General features: G+C 53.3%; 4 protein-coding genes across 4 annotated transcripts; 1 reads left to right on the forward strand and 3 right to left on the reverse strand.

The window, feature by feature from the left end:
* Positions 1-105: 105 nt before the first annotated feature.
* Positions 106-2751, reverse strand: AB675_6468 (Protein mmf1, mitochondrial; the record flags this gene model as incomplete). Its single annotated transcript, XM_018146763.1, has 5 exons — positions 106-135; positions 191-307; positions 381-740; positions 1464-1765; positions 1824-2751. 5 exons carry the CDS (start codon positions 2749-2751, stop codon positions 106-108), a joined length of 1737 nt encoding a protein of 578 aa, XP_018004121.1.
* Positions 2752-3731: 980 nt separating this feature from the next.
* Positions 3732-5846, forward strand: AB675_6469 (putative acyl-CoA dehydrogenase AidB; the record flags this gene model as incomplete). The annotated part of the gene is made up of 1 exon (XM_018146764.1): positions 3732-5846. One exon carries the CDS (start codon positions 3732-3734, stop codon positions 5844-5846), a length of 2115 nt encoding a protein of 704 aa, XP_018004043.1.
* A 2425-nt stretch (positions 5847-8271) lies between these two features.
* AB675_6471 (uncharacterized protein) lies at positions 8272-10362 on the reverse strand (the record flags this gene model as incomplete). The annotated part of the gene is made up of 1 exon (XM_018146766.1): positions 8272-10362. The coding sequence occupies one exon, from the start codon at positions 10360-10362 to the stop codon at positions 8272-8274; it is 2091 nt and encodes a 696-aa protein (XP_018003760.1).
* A 2038-nt stretch (positions 10363-12400) lies between these two features.
* On the reverse strand, positions 12401-14467 carry AB675_6472 (PAB-dependent poly(A)-specific ribonuclease subunit pan3; the record flags this gene model as incomplete). The annotated part of the gene is made up of 5 exons (XM_018146767.1): positions 12401-13939; positions 14005-14134; positions 14185-14251; positions 14300-14365; positions 14428-14467. The coding sequence occupies 5 exons, from the start codon at positions 14465-14467 to the stop codon at positions 12401-12403; spliced, it is 1842 nt and encodes a 613-aa protein (XP_018003805.1).
* Positions 14468-14678: the final 211 nt, after the last annotated feature.

Below are 14678 nucleotides of genomic sequence, written 5' to 3' on the forward strand. Positions count from 1 at the left end.
AGAGATTTCAGGAATCGGCCGGACTTTTCTGACTAATCTAGACATCGTACAATGAGACAATAGTCTTGCTCGTAGTCCTGCGGATCTGGTAGAGGGATTGTGGGCTCATGCAAGAGCGATACAGTCGATCTCGACCTGTTGAAAAGTCAGCCAGGCGTCCTTCACGCCCTGCGCTCAAAACCAAACTCACCTTAACACCCTTCGGCAGCTGCTTCACCGCGATACAGCTCCTCGCCGGCTTATGCCCAAACCACTTCTCATACTCTACATTCATCTCCTGAAAATACTCCATGTCCGTCAGATAAACCTATTGCACACACGCAGAAGATTAGCACACAAGCCCTCCCATCACCATCACATCATCGATGGATAACACTCACACCACACCGCACAACCTTCCCTAACCCACTCCCCGCTTCCTCTAGAACAGCCTTCAGATTTTCGCAGCACTGCCTTGTCGACGCCGTGATGCTGCTGTCGACAATCTGGCCTGAAGCGTCGGCAGGGATCTGACCGGAACAGTAGATTGTGCCGCCGGCTTTGATTGCTTGCGAGTAGGGGCCTGCGGCAGGAGCGGCGGCGTCGGTGTGGATTTGGTGAAGGACATGCTGCGGGTGGAGTGGGAGAATGGGCGGGTGTTTGGGATGGGCTGACAGGGGAGGGACGGGCGGGTTATGGTGAGAAGTGGTCGTTTGGTAGGGCGGATGATGGAGTGGTGGCGCGATGGTGACAGGAGGGCTCTGTTCATTGACAAGGGCAGTTGATCGTGTGGTGAGGAGTTCTTCGTGGCTTCAACTTTTCTATGTTGTCATGTTCACAATAACAGAGCATTGGAAAGAAGCTACGTGGGGTGGGTCGACGCACATTTCCCCACTTCCGCCGATGGCGGAGGGTGGGAAGCGGAACTGCCTAGGTCATGTTGGACAGGCTGCACTATTTGACTTGTCCTACTCACAAACCCTGCTCATAGATCCTGCTCATATTAGACACGTCCTCAGGACTCATTCAATTGTCGCCCCCATCAGGTAGCTGTGGGTGCTAACAAGTCATGGCAAACAGTCCGTGACACGAGTGTCCATCCATGGAGGGAAAGAAGAGATAGTCGAGGGCGAAGCAGATACTTATAGGTTCTTTCAGCCAGTAAATGTAGGTGATTCAGAGTCATTTCTTCCCCGACTCGGCTACCAAGTATTCACTGTCTGCTGCACGGTACATATTTGTCATTCACTCCGAGGTGCATCAAAAACACTTCAACGAACCTGCGGAACGTTCCCATCGCAGAGGACGATTTCTTGCTTGATTGGTGAATCGTACATCACATCATTCACTTCCTATCTATCTGAGCCGAGGCCGACCTCTCAATCTGACCGCGCTCAATGCCAATCATGGATCCCACCACGTTGAGCATGCCTCGCCTTTATCAGTTGCTCAAACACCCGCACCCCACATTTATTCTGCTGTACCACATCAACCTCATTCGTAAAAGCTCCGATCTCCTTGAATCGCTTCTTGATCGCATCGAGACCATCTCGCGTATAAGGATCGGCGCCAGGGATATGTCCAACATCGTATCTGTCGATGCGCCCAGCCTCTCTTGATGCCTCTACCACCAGCTGACTTCTCTCTTTCCGCACTGTCTCGAACGCTTGAAAAGCAAGCGGCACGTCCTCCTTTTGTTGGACTTTGGCGAATACGGCATGGAGAACAGCGCTGTCCTCGAGAGCTTGCGCTGCGCCATTGCCAATGAAAGGCATCGTGGCGTGTGCTGAGATGAACATTCAGTTTACTGCTCCACTGCCATCGTGATCTAAGAGCAAGCTTACCTGCGTCTCCGATTATCACAACATTGTTGCGATGGTATATAGGCGCCCGATCATGATCCGCAAGATTCCAGAATACATCGGGTCCTGAACCAGATCGCATCACAGACACCACACTCAGACACTCTTGGTCATAACCAGCCCAGTATGAATGCTCAAGTCGAACATCAAGGTTCTCCTGAGTGGCTTCTCCTGTAGTCATGAGAGTCATACTCAGCGTCTTTCCCTTGTGAAGCGGAGACGTGGAAATATAGCCTCTGGGTCCGATCATGATTCGCACATACTCGGTCGGTCCTGTGAGCACCTTGAGGCCGTCCTCCATGGGGATCTGGCGATTGATCGACAGCCACTTGTCGTGATTCACGGGTCTGGCCGCAGGGTGGTCTTTCGAGAGGAGGAACTGCCGACTCTTGGAATGAATACCATCTGCTGCGATGACACAATCGCCAGTGACTGTAGTGCCGTCCTCAAAGGAGCACCTGACACTGCCATCGGACAGCTCCTCGAGACTATGTGACCGTTTTCCGAAGTGCACTCGCTCTTTCGGGACAAGGTCAAACCAGCCGTTGAGCAGGTCATACCGCGAGATTGTCTTGCGACCCTTCGCTGTGCCGAGACGGGCGAGGATCTCGCCAGTGAAGGGCCCTTCAACCATTACGACATGTGTTGACAATTCGGTCTCGTCGTCGGCAGCCATTGAGTTGGCATTGCGGAAGTATGAATTTTTGATAGCTGGATCGATGCTCTCCATGGCTCCGATGGCATTCTTGTGTAACGCCATCCCTCCCCCGACATCTCGATAGCATTGAGTGGCCTCGTAGACGACTGGATCTATATGCGAGTATTGAAGAAGACCACGAAGAAGCGTAATGCCTGCGATCCCGCCCCCAAGTATGATCACCGAGATCTTGTCGTTGCTGAGAGAACCCATGACGTATCGTGGGAGCTGAAGCGCCGACACGCTGGGTCGCTCACTGAATGCGCCTATTGAGCCAGCATGAGGCGGGTCGGGTCAATTCTTTCGCTCTTGAAAGTGTTAGGAGATCGGAATGCAGCCATGCGTTCTGCTGAAGTGAGGTAAAGTCCATGTCTCGTTTCGGCGTTGCGAGCCATATTGGGTTTATAGAGTTCGCAACGCCAACTTACAGATAGGGAGCTCAGGTCGCCTGAACTGCGAAGCAGCGTTTCATTCTCCTTCGTAAGGTATAGTCGAAGCGCGACCCGCACATACGATAGGCGCCTGCCGTCTGCAAGGTCTTTCAGACATGACTATTAGGATAGTCGTATGTTCATGTAGATCAGACATGTTGTTCTGACGGAAATACGTCCGCTCCGAAGTGTGCTGGATATGGACTCGGGTCAGTTGTCGCAACAAGTCAAGTCACGAACACTTTGGCACATCGTGTCGCCAGATCCGAATAACGGGGCATCCACCTGAGCTACCAAACCGACGATCGAGGTCATTTTGCTGCTAACTAGTATGGAGCTTCCACGGCCAGGCAGATCTCACCCACGCTGAGCACGACATAAGCAAGCAGTCAGCGGACAGCAGTGATTTCGATGATCGGGGCTAGAAACTGGGAAGGAAGGAAGTTGAGATAAAGCGCTCGTACGCACTAAGCTCTGTGCCTTCCGGGCTTGACGACAGTTGGAACCGGTTGACGAAGTTCAACGCGCCGCTGATCGAATAACCGAGGTTCATCTCATACCACCATCCTCCTTGAGTCCTGGAGTCCAGAGCCCACCTGGTGAGAGTCCGATTCCAGCCGCTGTAACAACAGCTTGATTTCTGGTTGGTAGAGTGCTTAGTCTGCCCACTGGGTCTGACGGACGGGCAGATTTCGTCGTGGAAGCAGGCAAGCATCAGAGCGTAACAGGAACGGAGACTATTATATTCTGGCGTCAGCACCCATGGCATCGAGGCTACGCAATGACCAACTCTCCAGCAGTACCGCAATGGTAGACAAGGATGAAAGCAATGGTACTACGTTGCGCAATTCCAGGATAGGAGATACGGCTCATGCTAGGAGGGCAGTAACTACCGTGCCTGCCGCACGACCGAACCGGCATGAGAGCCAAGGTTCACAGACAGCACTCGAGCAGCAGCAATTGCTGCAGTCACCACCAACGCCTTCATCGTCCACGGCAGGCTTCTTCCAACGAACGCCTCCACTCGGCAACCTACTCTACAACGATGTCGCACTGCAGCGTGGTCTCGAACTCTTCACACCATTATCGCTCTTCAGGTCCTCTCTTCCATCACTGGCCAATTTTGCCTCTGCAGTCCTATCGCCACAAATCCTCCGCCACATGATCTCTGCTGAAGCTCATCCGCCGTACGTTCAGCATTTTAACACATTTGGGCGCCGGATCGATAACCTCATCACCAGCGAAGGCTGGCGTGGACTACAGGACTTCGGCATCAAGGAAGGCATGGTCGCACAGCCCTACGAGAATGGACAGCGGGAGTACTCGAGGGTGCTGTGGGCAGCTCGCTACGTGCTATGGGCTGGGAGTGCGTGCTGGGTGAATTGCCCGACACTGATGGTGGACGGGGTTGCAGCGCTGTTGAGACGGCATCTAACGGTCGATGCTAGCGAGATGAGTGCGAAGCAACGTACGGTACTGCGCAGCGCATACGAGAGGCTGGTCAGTCGGGACACAGATAGGGCATGGACTACAGGACAATGGATGACGGAGCGTCAGGGCGGCAGCGACGTCTCGATGACAGAGACGATTGCGACGTGGGATCCGGAGGGCGCGGAAATATGTAAGACTGAAGGAATTGTGGCGAGCGATGGACGCGAATTGGGTCCTTGGCGATTGGATGGATTCAAGTGGTTCAGCTCGGCCACAGACGCTCATATGGTCGTCATGCTGGCGAGGACGACCAAGGGTGTGAGCTTGTTCTTTGCACCCATGAGGAGGACTTTGTTGGGCAAGAGTAGTGAGACGGAATTGAATGGGGTCAGAATTCAGCGGCTGAAGAACAAGGTCGGTACCAGAGCCTTGCCGACTGCAGAGCTCGAATTGGCAGGCATGCGTGGGTGGCTGATCGGAGAAGAGGGACGTGGTACGAAAGAGATTGCAACTGTGTTGAATATTGCACGAGTGCATAATGGTCTTACCGCGATTGGACTTTGGGGTCGAGGTCTTTCTGTTGTTCGAGCATTCGTCAAGGTACGAATCGTTGGTAGAAGGCCGCTGTGGGAGAGGACTGCCTACCTGAGAACGCTGAGCCGGATGCACGTTGAGTACAGGGCCAACGTGCTTTTCAACTTCTTCGTGGCTAGTTTATTGGGCTGCGTTGAGCAGAAGCAGGTGGCAGAGTTCGAAGGCAAGTCGCACGATGCAAGCCTCAAGTCGACAGGTCAGCTTCACGGTGTCAAAGACGCAGAGATGGCCGAGTGGCTGCTTCGCTTGCTTACGCCAGCATTGAAAGGCCATTGCTCGAAGACTGCCATCGCGGGACTACAGGAGTGCATGGAGTCGCTCGGTGGAGTCGGCTATCTCGAGAACGACGACCCGCAGTTCAACATTGCCCGCCTGTGGCGAGATAGTGCTGTGCTGCCGATCTGGGAGGGCACCACTGATATGATGGCCGACGACACAATCATTCGCTGTTTTGCGGGAAAGACCAAGGAGCCGGTCATGGCTGCGTTGTCAGAGTGGGTGGAAGAGGCCATGACCAAGACTAAGGCGTTCGACACGGCGAGCAATACTGTCTGGGGCTGGTGGATCGAGCTTGCAGAATTACTCAAGACGGGATCGAAAGCTCAGCTTGAGTCTCAGTCACGTACAATCATGACGCGACTGGTGGATGTCGTGCAGGGGATACTGCTCATGACCGATGCAGCTCGGGATGAAGATGAGGTAGCCGTGCTCGTCATGAACGCTTGGTTCGAGGAAAAGAATGTCAGTGCCTTTCTGCAGAGCGGCAATTTGTCGTTGAAGGAGCAAAGTGAGCGGGACTTGAAGATCGTGCTTGGTGCTGATGGACCTGGCGCCGAACAAGCAAAACTGTAATCCTTGTGACTGTACATGTAGCGGAACTGGTGCTACTTGGTGCACGACACAGTTACGGATTGTTCCTGGCACTCCAACACCATCGAGCTGTTCTGACATCACGTGCGTATACGGAGCAAGTATGCACTTCCTTACAACGGCGGGCATGCTCTTGCTGTTTGGGCTGGCGATACATGATCAAGGAAGGACCGAGCTGAGCCAAGGCCTGAGATTGAGGATGTGTCGACGTCTTTCCAGTAGCACAGGTAGGGCTGAAGCTGAATTCACAGGGCGGAAAGTCAGAGGTCTAAAGATCGACCGGGACAGAAAGCACTGAAGCAGCCATCATGACAGTGTATTCTGATAAATATAAGTAATGCCACGTCGTACCTAATCGAGATCGGGCACTGGCAGCCCATCAAGCATCTTGACCTTCCGCCCCAATTTCGCCAACGCATCCTTGGAGTTCTTCTCTCTCAATGCCTTGCTCTCCTCATCACTGACCAGCACAAAGTCATAAGTCAACAGCTTGCTGCCCTCCTTCACATCATACTTCTCCGCCTGCTCCTTGCTCACTGTGCCCAGGTCCACAATCAAACTCTCCTTGACTCCAAATACCGCATCGCTCGTCTCATATGGGTCACCCCTGAGATACAACGCTGTAATCAGGTGATCAAACTCAGGCTTCTCAAACATGAAATGCATGTGACTCGGCCGCCAGCAATGCCGCCCCAACTTCTCCAGCAACTTCCCCACTGGTCCATCATTCGGGATCGGATACGGGACTGGGACAATAGCCTTGAACCAGAAATCCCCCTTCTCATCACTGCGCATCACACACCGCCCATCCGGCTCCGACCGATCCGGCAGCTGCACGTCGTAATGCCCTGTCGAGTCCGTCTCCCAAATGTCGATCTTCACGCCCTTGATCCCGTTCCCCTTCGTGTCCTTGACCGTACACAGCACCAACAGCGGCTCGCCCTGCTGGTCGTGGCTGATCGCGTCGCCGTGCGTCATGTCCTCGGCGTCGTGCGTGTGAAAGGGACCCAGGACGGTGCCTTCAGTCGAGGATGGTGGCTTGGGGTGGTCGATGCTGTCGACTAGGAGGGAGAGACCGAGGATGTCGGAGAGAAGGATGAACTCTTGGCGAGTCTCGCTGCAGATTTGGCCGGTGGCGGTGAGGAAGTTGATGCCGGCCATCCATTCTGTTGTGGAGAGGCGGGTTTCGCGCGCGAAGTTGTGCAGATGGGTGGCGAGGCGCTCGAGAATGTACTTGAGGCGAGGGTTTGAGCAATTTGAGTTGATGGCGTGGACCTGATCGAGATGCGGCGTGAGTATCGTTGGTAGAAGACGAGCACTTGACTTCGTGTAGTGAAAAGGAAGTGAGGTGAGGCAGTGGTGATGGTCCTTGCTATGGCCGCTTTGCATGCATTTGTACTTACATTTTCTGTAATGTTATCAATCGTCAGGTTCTTCAGAGTCGGTATCTTGACTTTTGACTATCCAATCCGTGCTTCGTCAGTACGTTGTCCAACTAATCTAATGCTGATCAGAGTCTATGGGTTCATGTCGACTTACCGGATCCATCTTGGCTGAGCTCTGATGACAATCTTTCCGTCTTCAATACTTCTGTCGTCCACCAGATACTGGGAGAGGATGGCTACCACGTTTGCAAGCTTGTCAGAAGCAGCGAGACGGCAGAATATTATATGTTATGCTGTCGTGGCGTTCTACCAGTGAATGGTCGTTGGCCGTATAGTCACGGTCAATTCGGGCTCTTCACGAAGCTGGAGCTAAGATCAATAGGAATGTAATGGCTTTCGATTGGCAGCACAATTACCACACCCTCACCAAGCTCGTTGAGAGGAATAGTCACAGACACCGAAATGAAGGCCAAAATAACTTAGGTTTTGCCGCGAAATCCCACCGAAGGAGTATTTGGTACAGGTACTGGCCTGGATGCAGAAATCGTAACGCAAGTCATGACCTTCGCAGTCCTCAAGCGGCAAGGCCCTTATCCGAAGGCAGGCGAATGACAAGGCATAGGGGCAAGCTGGCTCGATCACACTACAGGTTTGTGCTGAGAATAATGCCCATCGGATATGGACTCTGACTTCCTGTCCCACTCTGCAAGAACTGCTAACGTGGGGCAAGCAGTCGATGACAATTGGGGTTCACATGGGCTGGGATTGGGTCGTCATGTTTTTGGCAGAGTGCTCCGGAACCATTCCGATCGACTGTGCCATATGAAGCGCGACGGACTGGACGATAGTTGACTCGGGATATCAATTTTGCAAGGCCAGGCCCCTGGTGCACGCTTTGGAGCACAGATGATATAGACAGGATGATATAGACAAGCCTGCGCAAGAGCACATCTTCGTATTCGCTCTCAACACGAACGCCGCAGCCACGCTCGCTCCACATTATTTAAAGATTCACTACATTATCATGTCTCTTGTGGCTTTGCACTCTGTGAGGCACTTCTATAGACCTGACGAGCTAGCTGCTGCAGCCTGTCGCCTTCGTCGTCCTCGTCGGGATCAAGCTGCCGCGAGGGCGCTTGCTCTCGATGGGGTGGGTAAGTAGAGTATGTTTGATAGCGTGGAGGAGGAGGTGATGTGTGTTGTCGCGCTGCTTCATGCATGCCCTGCACCAATGCTGGTGGCTTCAGATCGAACTTCGATTGAGGGGGTGGAGGTGGTGGTGGAGATTGTTGCGTTTTCACTGGATACTGTGGCAGTGCCGCCGGCGGAGCCGGTGGCGGCGGCGGGGGAACTGCTGCATCTGCAGCGGGTACTGGCTGCATGATCTGATCTGGCTGTGGCTGCTGCTGATGAGAAGGAGACGAAGGTCTCAGAGCCTCTGTTGCAAGAGGAGGTTCGGGTTTGGGTGATGTCGGCTCTCTCGTCATCTGCTCTGCATTGCCCATTACTGTATCAGCAGTGTCCTCCTCCGGGTTGTGAGCGATCCGTGAAGACTGGTAGGCCATCGCATTTTGTGCATAAGACTCCGGATGACCTTGAGCTAGGATCTCTTGAGTGGGTCGGGCATTCTCTTCCACTTGCCGCGAGATCTCAGCGATCGAAGCGGGTGGGGACGAGTGCTCAGCATGAGAGTCATGGTGGATGTGATGATCATGTTCAACGTCCATCGCTTGACCGTGCTCGTGTAGCTCATCGGGTCGGACGTCTTTCCACGAACATTTCGCATGCTTTTTCGTGCAGCCCATGCAAGCTGTTAGGTTCTTGAGACAGTCCATGTGAAGTCTCCGACACCGGTCACATGGTGGAATCACTCGTTCACCACGGTGCATCGATTCCATCCTGCTCACCATCTCGGATTTGAATGGCCCACCATCGTCTCTCTCCAGGAACGGGCTTTTGATTTGAGGCATTAATTGAGATGGCGTGCCTGGGATAGCTACCAGCGAACTCCTATCTCGATAATCGGTTGAACCAGATCGTGGCCTTGTCTCAGATTGCACCTGCATTTGAGCTCGTGAAGAGCTGCCCATTGATGATCGACGCATAGTGTCATGGCTCAGGGGTTCTTGGTCGGCAGAGGACATAAACTTCTTCATCATCTCAGCCCTTTCCGTTGGTGAGGCTCCTTTGATTGATCTCCCGTTGATGTATGTGACGTTGCCAGCACTTGCGCCCGGGAACGGATCATCAGTTAAGGGTTTCGGATTTTCAGGAATGGATATCTGCCTGTTGTTGACAGCCGTGAAGCCGGTTGGTGGCGAAGTCGTCTCAACACTATGAAATGGGCGTGCTGCCGAGCCATTTGCCTTCGTATACAATGATGGAGAGCCAGTTGAGCGGAGTTGAGGTTGCTGAGCAGCGCTCTCGGTCTCCCTGCGGGCGAGAATAGCCGTGCGACGACCTTTCATCTTGTGTATGAGTTGTCGCGCTCTACCAGAAACTTGATCAGCAAGCTGAATGACTTGTCCGAGGTTTCGGTCGAGCAGATCCATAACACCGAGTTCCTTCTCCTCATCTTCTAGGATCGGTTGAGGCGGTATGAGCTTCTGTGGCATACCGCTGGCGATGAGGACAAAGTCTTCTTCCGAGATCTCAACACGACATTGTTTGGTATAAAATTGGCAGACCCGAATGCCGTTCCTCATCTTTTCCAGATTAAATTGTTCCGGCTTATTTTGAGCGAACTCAACCACATCCAACCAAGTAACGTTGCCCTCTCTGCCATGTGTCTTCAGTATGCGCGGAGGGCCATCGAAGAGGCGATCAAAGCGTTTGAGTAATATTGGTCCCAGTGGACAGGCACCCAGGTTACCCGCAATGGACTCATGGCGTTGCAGTACGCCGTCGTACTTGCCGAGGAGGGTGGCGATGTCAGTGAGCTTCTCGTTGGGTGTAACCAGAGGAATAGTTTCTTTGTGTTGTCTGGCCAAATAGTTGATTTGCAGCTGATTGACGTGAGTCCGCTGCACTTTCGCAGGCGGCAACGGCTGATCGACAGCGCTCGGGGATCTTGGTCGCTTGTGAGCTGTAGTGTCTGCAGCAACAGCTGCCATTACGATAGAGTTGCTCTAGGATGAATGAAGATACTCGTGTAAGCCAAATAATGTGCGCTCTTCGATTCTGACAGGCTGGCAGGCTGGCAGGCTGGGCACTTTGCAGTTGGTCTTGGGTGGAGAATAGGGTGGAATGATTGCTACCCAGCAAGCTCCAATGCGTAAAATAAAAAGACGCAAAGCAGCTGAAGACATGTGCTGTAGGACGATTGCCGTTACGCAACAGCGCTACAAAGGACGATGTAAAGCAATTGAGCTTACGGGCAAAATGCGAGAGATTTTTGATCTTGGAGGAGAAGAAAGAAGACGAGCGAGAAGAGCTGGGAAGGCGGGAGGCCGGAGTGTGGCGCCTGAGGGGTGGAAGATGGGCCGCGTACTCCAAAGTGGTGATTTCAGAGCGAGAAGAGGAGGTGCTCTACACCCCAGCAAACGACCGATGCCGCGTCGGAGCACCCATAAAGCCCTAGACAGCTCTTATTGGACCATGGGAAGAGCGCCCTCGGGCGGCGGAATTGGAGGACTGATCCTAGACCAGAAATGTCGTCGCGTTCGAGCCGAGGGTCGGATTCCGGAGGCCACAGTCCTTGTCTCCGCGAAGTCTGAGAGCAGGTTCAATGAAGCTGGCGGGCTTTTGGAGATTTGCATTCATCATCGAAAGCTACTATTATGTGCTCGAGTGGGCAGCTTGAGTGGTCGACCAAGATTGGAGTGATTGAGGCAGCCCCGCGTGCTTTGCAGGTGCTCGATGTCGGAGCTTGTCTCAATGCGATGGGACTCGTCACAAGGCCTTCAATGGAAGAAGTGTGGCCTGGATCGAGGCTAGTAGCCCATCTTTGGTGGTCCAGGCGTGAGGTGACGCGTTTGCGCAGGTGGAGGGGTTCCGCTCCCGACACGCGAGACTCTCCAGGGGTGATTGGTCGGGATATTTGAATTGGCGAGCAACAGGTCTTGTTAAAGCGGCGTGAGGTCGTGGCCGGAACTGCGTTGGTATGCAGAAGTTGAATCGAAAATGAAGAGCTTTTTGTTCGCGGAGGTCGTCGAGATAGTGGAGTAGCTTGGCGCGGTCATAGCCGCTTTAGCAGCCCTACTGTAAACCGGTGTCGCTGAAGGTTTCCATGACTTTGTACGACTGCTACTTCTGCACCCCAATGTTTCGGTAGCGCTACCTGGAATGTCAGAACGAGGCAACTTTCGTGGTGGCTCCCGTGGGGGTGGCGGCGGCCGCGGCGGTCGAGGCGGCGGACGAGGGGGTCGCAACGAAAATAGTCAGCCTGGCGAGAAGCCCAAAAAAGAAAACATCCTTGACCTCAACAAGTACATCAATAAGGAAGTCAACGTCAAGTTCAACGGAGGAAGGGAAAGCAAGTAGTCTACAAGGCCTGGTCTAAGTGCGGTTGGTTGACGTCTCACACAGTTGTTGGCACCTTAAAGGGCTACGATCAATTAATGAATTTGGTTCTAGACGACGTCAAAGAAACGATGAGAGGTGCGTCCGGCGTCTGGCGAGCAGCGACGAGACTTTGCTGACAAAACTCAGATGACGAAGGAAACGAGCGTTCGAGATCTTTGGGGTTGATTGTTGCACGAGGAACGCTTCTTGTGCTGCTCTCGCCTGTCGATGGGTCGGAGGAGATCGCCAATCCGTTCCTCCAAGGTGCCGAGGACGAGTGAGCCATATATGACTGCGAGCACAGGCATATGGGGTACTCTTGCGGTCCTCTGGGGGCAGGCGGGCCGCCTGTCTCGTGCCCTGCTGGAGCTGCGAATGGTTACTGCGCGACGCCCGCGTTTCGGGCACACCGAATTCGCGAAAGGGAGATTACTGGGAAGGCGGCATCAACAAGTCTGTGAAACGATTGAATTCGAAAATCTCATTCGTTTCTCATGGCACTTGCGCTGTTGGCAAATGGTAGCGGTATGGCACCATTTAATTCTCGGCATACCCAATCTCGGTGGACGAACGAGTTGGCCAAACAAATAGTTCAGGCACGATCGCATGAAACCCATCCAATGCGGCCACCAGTCCCCATGGCTCAGCTTAATGAAGCCGCCTGCCGCCTTTCGTGAGCTCCTGAAACGCTGATTCTGCCCCTTTCTTGAGTTCTTTGTAGCTCACTACAAACACACTCTGTTCATCACGACTCACTAACGTGATTCTCTCATCAATACCTGCATCTAGTTTGTTGAGACACATCAACACGTGCCCCAGATCTACCACGGGACGACCCTGGGCGTCCACTTGGTGAAAAACGTAGTCTCGGAATAGTTTCAGCACATATCGCTCTCCATTTTCGGACCACCTTTGGTCGTGATCGAATTCGGGTCTTTCGTTAATGAAGCCGAACTTGGCCATGAGCCTGAAAAGTCGTCCATTCTCTACCTCTCGACTCAACTCACTGTGAATGACGTCATCGTTGTGAAGTGTGCCGTCGAAAGCCATGATTATCTGCTCGGAAATATTACCCACGAAGTGGTCAATCGTCCGATCCGGATGCTGTGCCACACTATAGAGCCAAACAACTGCGTTCTGTAGATCAGGCTTGTAGAACCTCTTAAACTGGTCCATCGCCCGCGCAAAATTCGTGCCAGCATCCGGCATGTTGGAGCCTAGCTGTAATATCGTCAAGCCAAAGTTGATCAAGTCCTGGCGCTGTAGCTGAGCCAGTGGGGTCTGGTTCTCGTAGTTGAGCACATCCATAATCGCGCAGCCATTCAGTCGGACGCGGTTCTTGCTTGTCACAAGAAGCTTGCTTGCATCAACAATCCTAGCAGCAAGAGCATTGCTATGCAGTGTTTTCAGAGCGGATGCGATCTGTGTGATGTAGGCCCACATCGTGGCCTCTGTGACCTGATCTAGGCTTGTATTCCGCTGACGAAGATGGCGATACTGTCCGGTATGGTGCTGTTCTGCTACCGTCCTTGACAGAGGATGATAATCGGTCACAATACACAGCGAGCTGTCGCCGAAGCTTCGGTTGGTGAAGTAGTCCACGACTTTGACGACACTGGCACTAGCCACATGCTTCCACTGCTGTACAGTGCGGATGGCTAGTTCATTCGTCAACCTAAAGCCTTCAATACGCCGCAGGACGTAGAATTGCCCGTTTTGAGAAGACTGTACTTTGTAGACCCAGGAGGTGTAGCCACCGAAGACTCCAGATCCCTTATGCGAGGTGTCGTCTAGAGGCACAAGAGAGTGGTAATTCTCGACTTGCGCAGGTAAATGAGCATTGGGGAATGTCTGCAATGCAGCGGCATTCCTCTTGTGGATATCTTCTCTCAAGTCATTTGGGATGAAGAGGTCATGGACCGTCTTCTGATATGGGAGCAGTGTACTGGAATATGGTCCGATCGGCGCATAGTGATGATACATGACTGGTTGCTGATACGCGGGCGTACTTTGGTAGTAGGTGGCGCCGTTGACCGCCGGGTCCAGGTAAGGGTTTGGTTGCGGCTGAGGCTGGACAACTTCATACTGAGACGTGGTGCTGTCCTCACTGCTCTGGAGACTGCCATCGAGACGACGTGGGACAAACTCCGGGACGTCGGACACCAGCCAGTCCGGCGTACGGGTGTCCTGGCGGAAGGGTGTAGCGTTCGAGGAGCGGGATATGATCGCCTTAGGCATGAACGGTGCGGCACTGACAGCTTGGGTGAAATGGTTGGCAGCTTCTTAGGCGTCGCGGCGACGAGAGTTGCGGTCGGAGCATTTGGTGACAGATGAGCAGGCGTGAAGCTCGGCGAATCTACATTGAGGGACTTCTTCGCGTGACTGATAACGATGTCAGATCAGTTCACGAAAGATATCACTGGGCAGCCTACCTGTCGGCATTAACGCCATTCAAAACGACCGGCTTGAAGCTGTCAGTCTTGTGATTGAACAGACAACCTGAAGAGTGTGAATTCCCGGATGTGGATGTCCCTCAACATGTCTTACCTTTGTCCTCGTATCTGCACTTGCCGTAGAGTGTGACATTGCGACAGAATGTATCTTTTGGTGTTTCTGTTCGGTCAGCCATTCGGTCAGCTGGCGCCAGGGCTGCTCTGTCATTTTCACATGCTTACTCTTGGTTTCGTCTGAGAAATTCTTGTTCGTCGTGGCCATGATTTATCGTCGAGGTGAAGCGGGCGGAGGGGAAGGAGCAGGCGCCATGGACACGGCTACTGGTAGCACTGAAAGGAATGCTTCATCAACATGAGACCTTGGCTAGTAATCCGCCATGAGCTTCCTACTTTGTGGGTGAGACGTCGCTGGTGGTATCTGATCAGATGGAGCGTCCCGTTTGCTTCATGGCGGGAGCGATCGACTGCGTTGT

The sequence above is a fragment of the Cyphellophora attinorum genome, assembly GCF_001299255.1.
Source record: "Cyphellophora attinorum strain CBS 131958 chromosome Unknown Contig4, whole genome shotgun sequence".
In the NCBI taxonomy this organism is placed as follows: Eukaryota; Fungi; Ascomycota; class Eurotiomycetes; order Chaetothyriales; family Cyphellophoraceae; genus Cyphellophora; species Cyphellophora attinorum.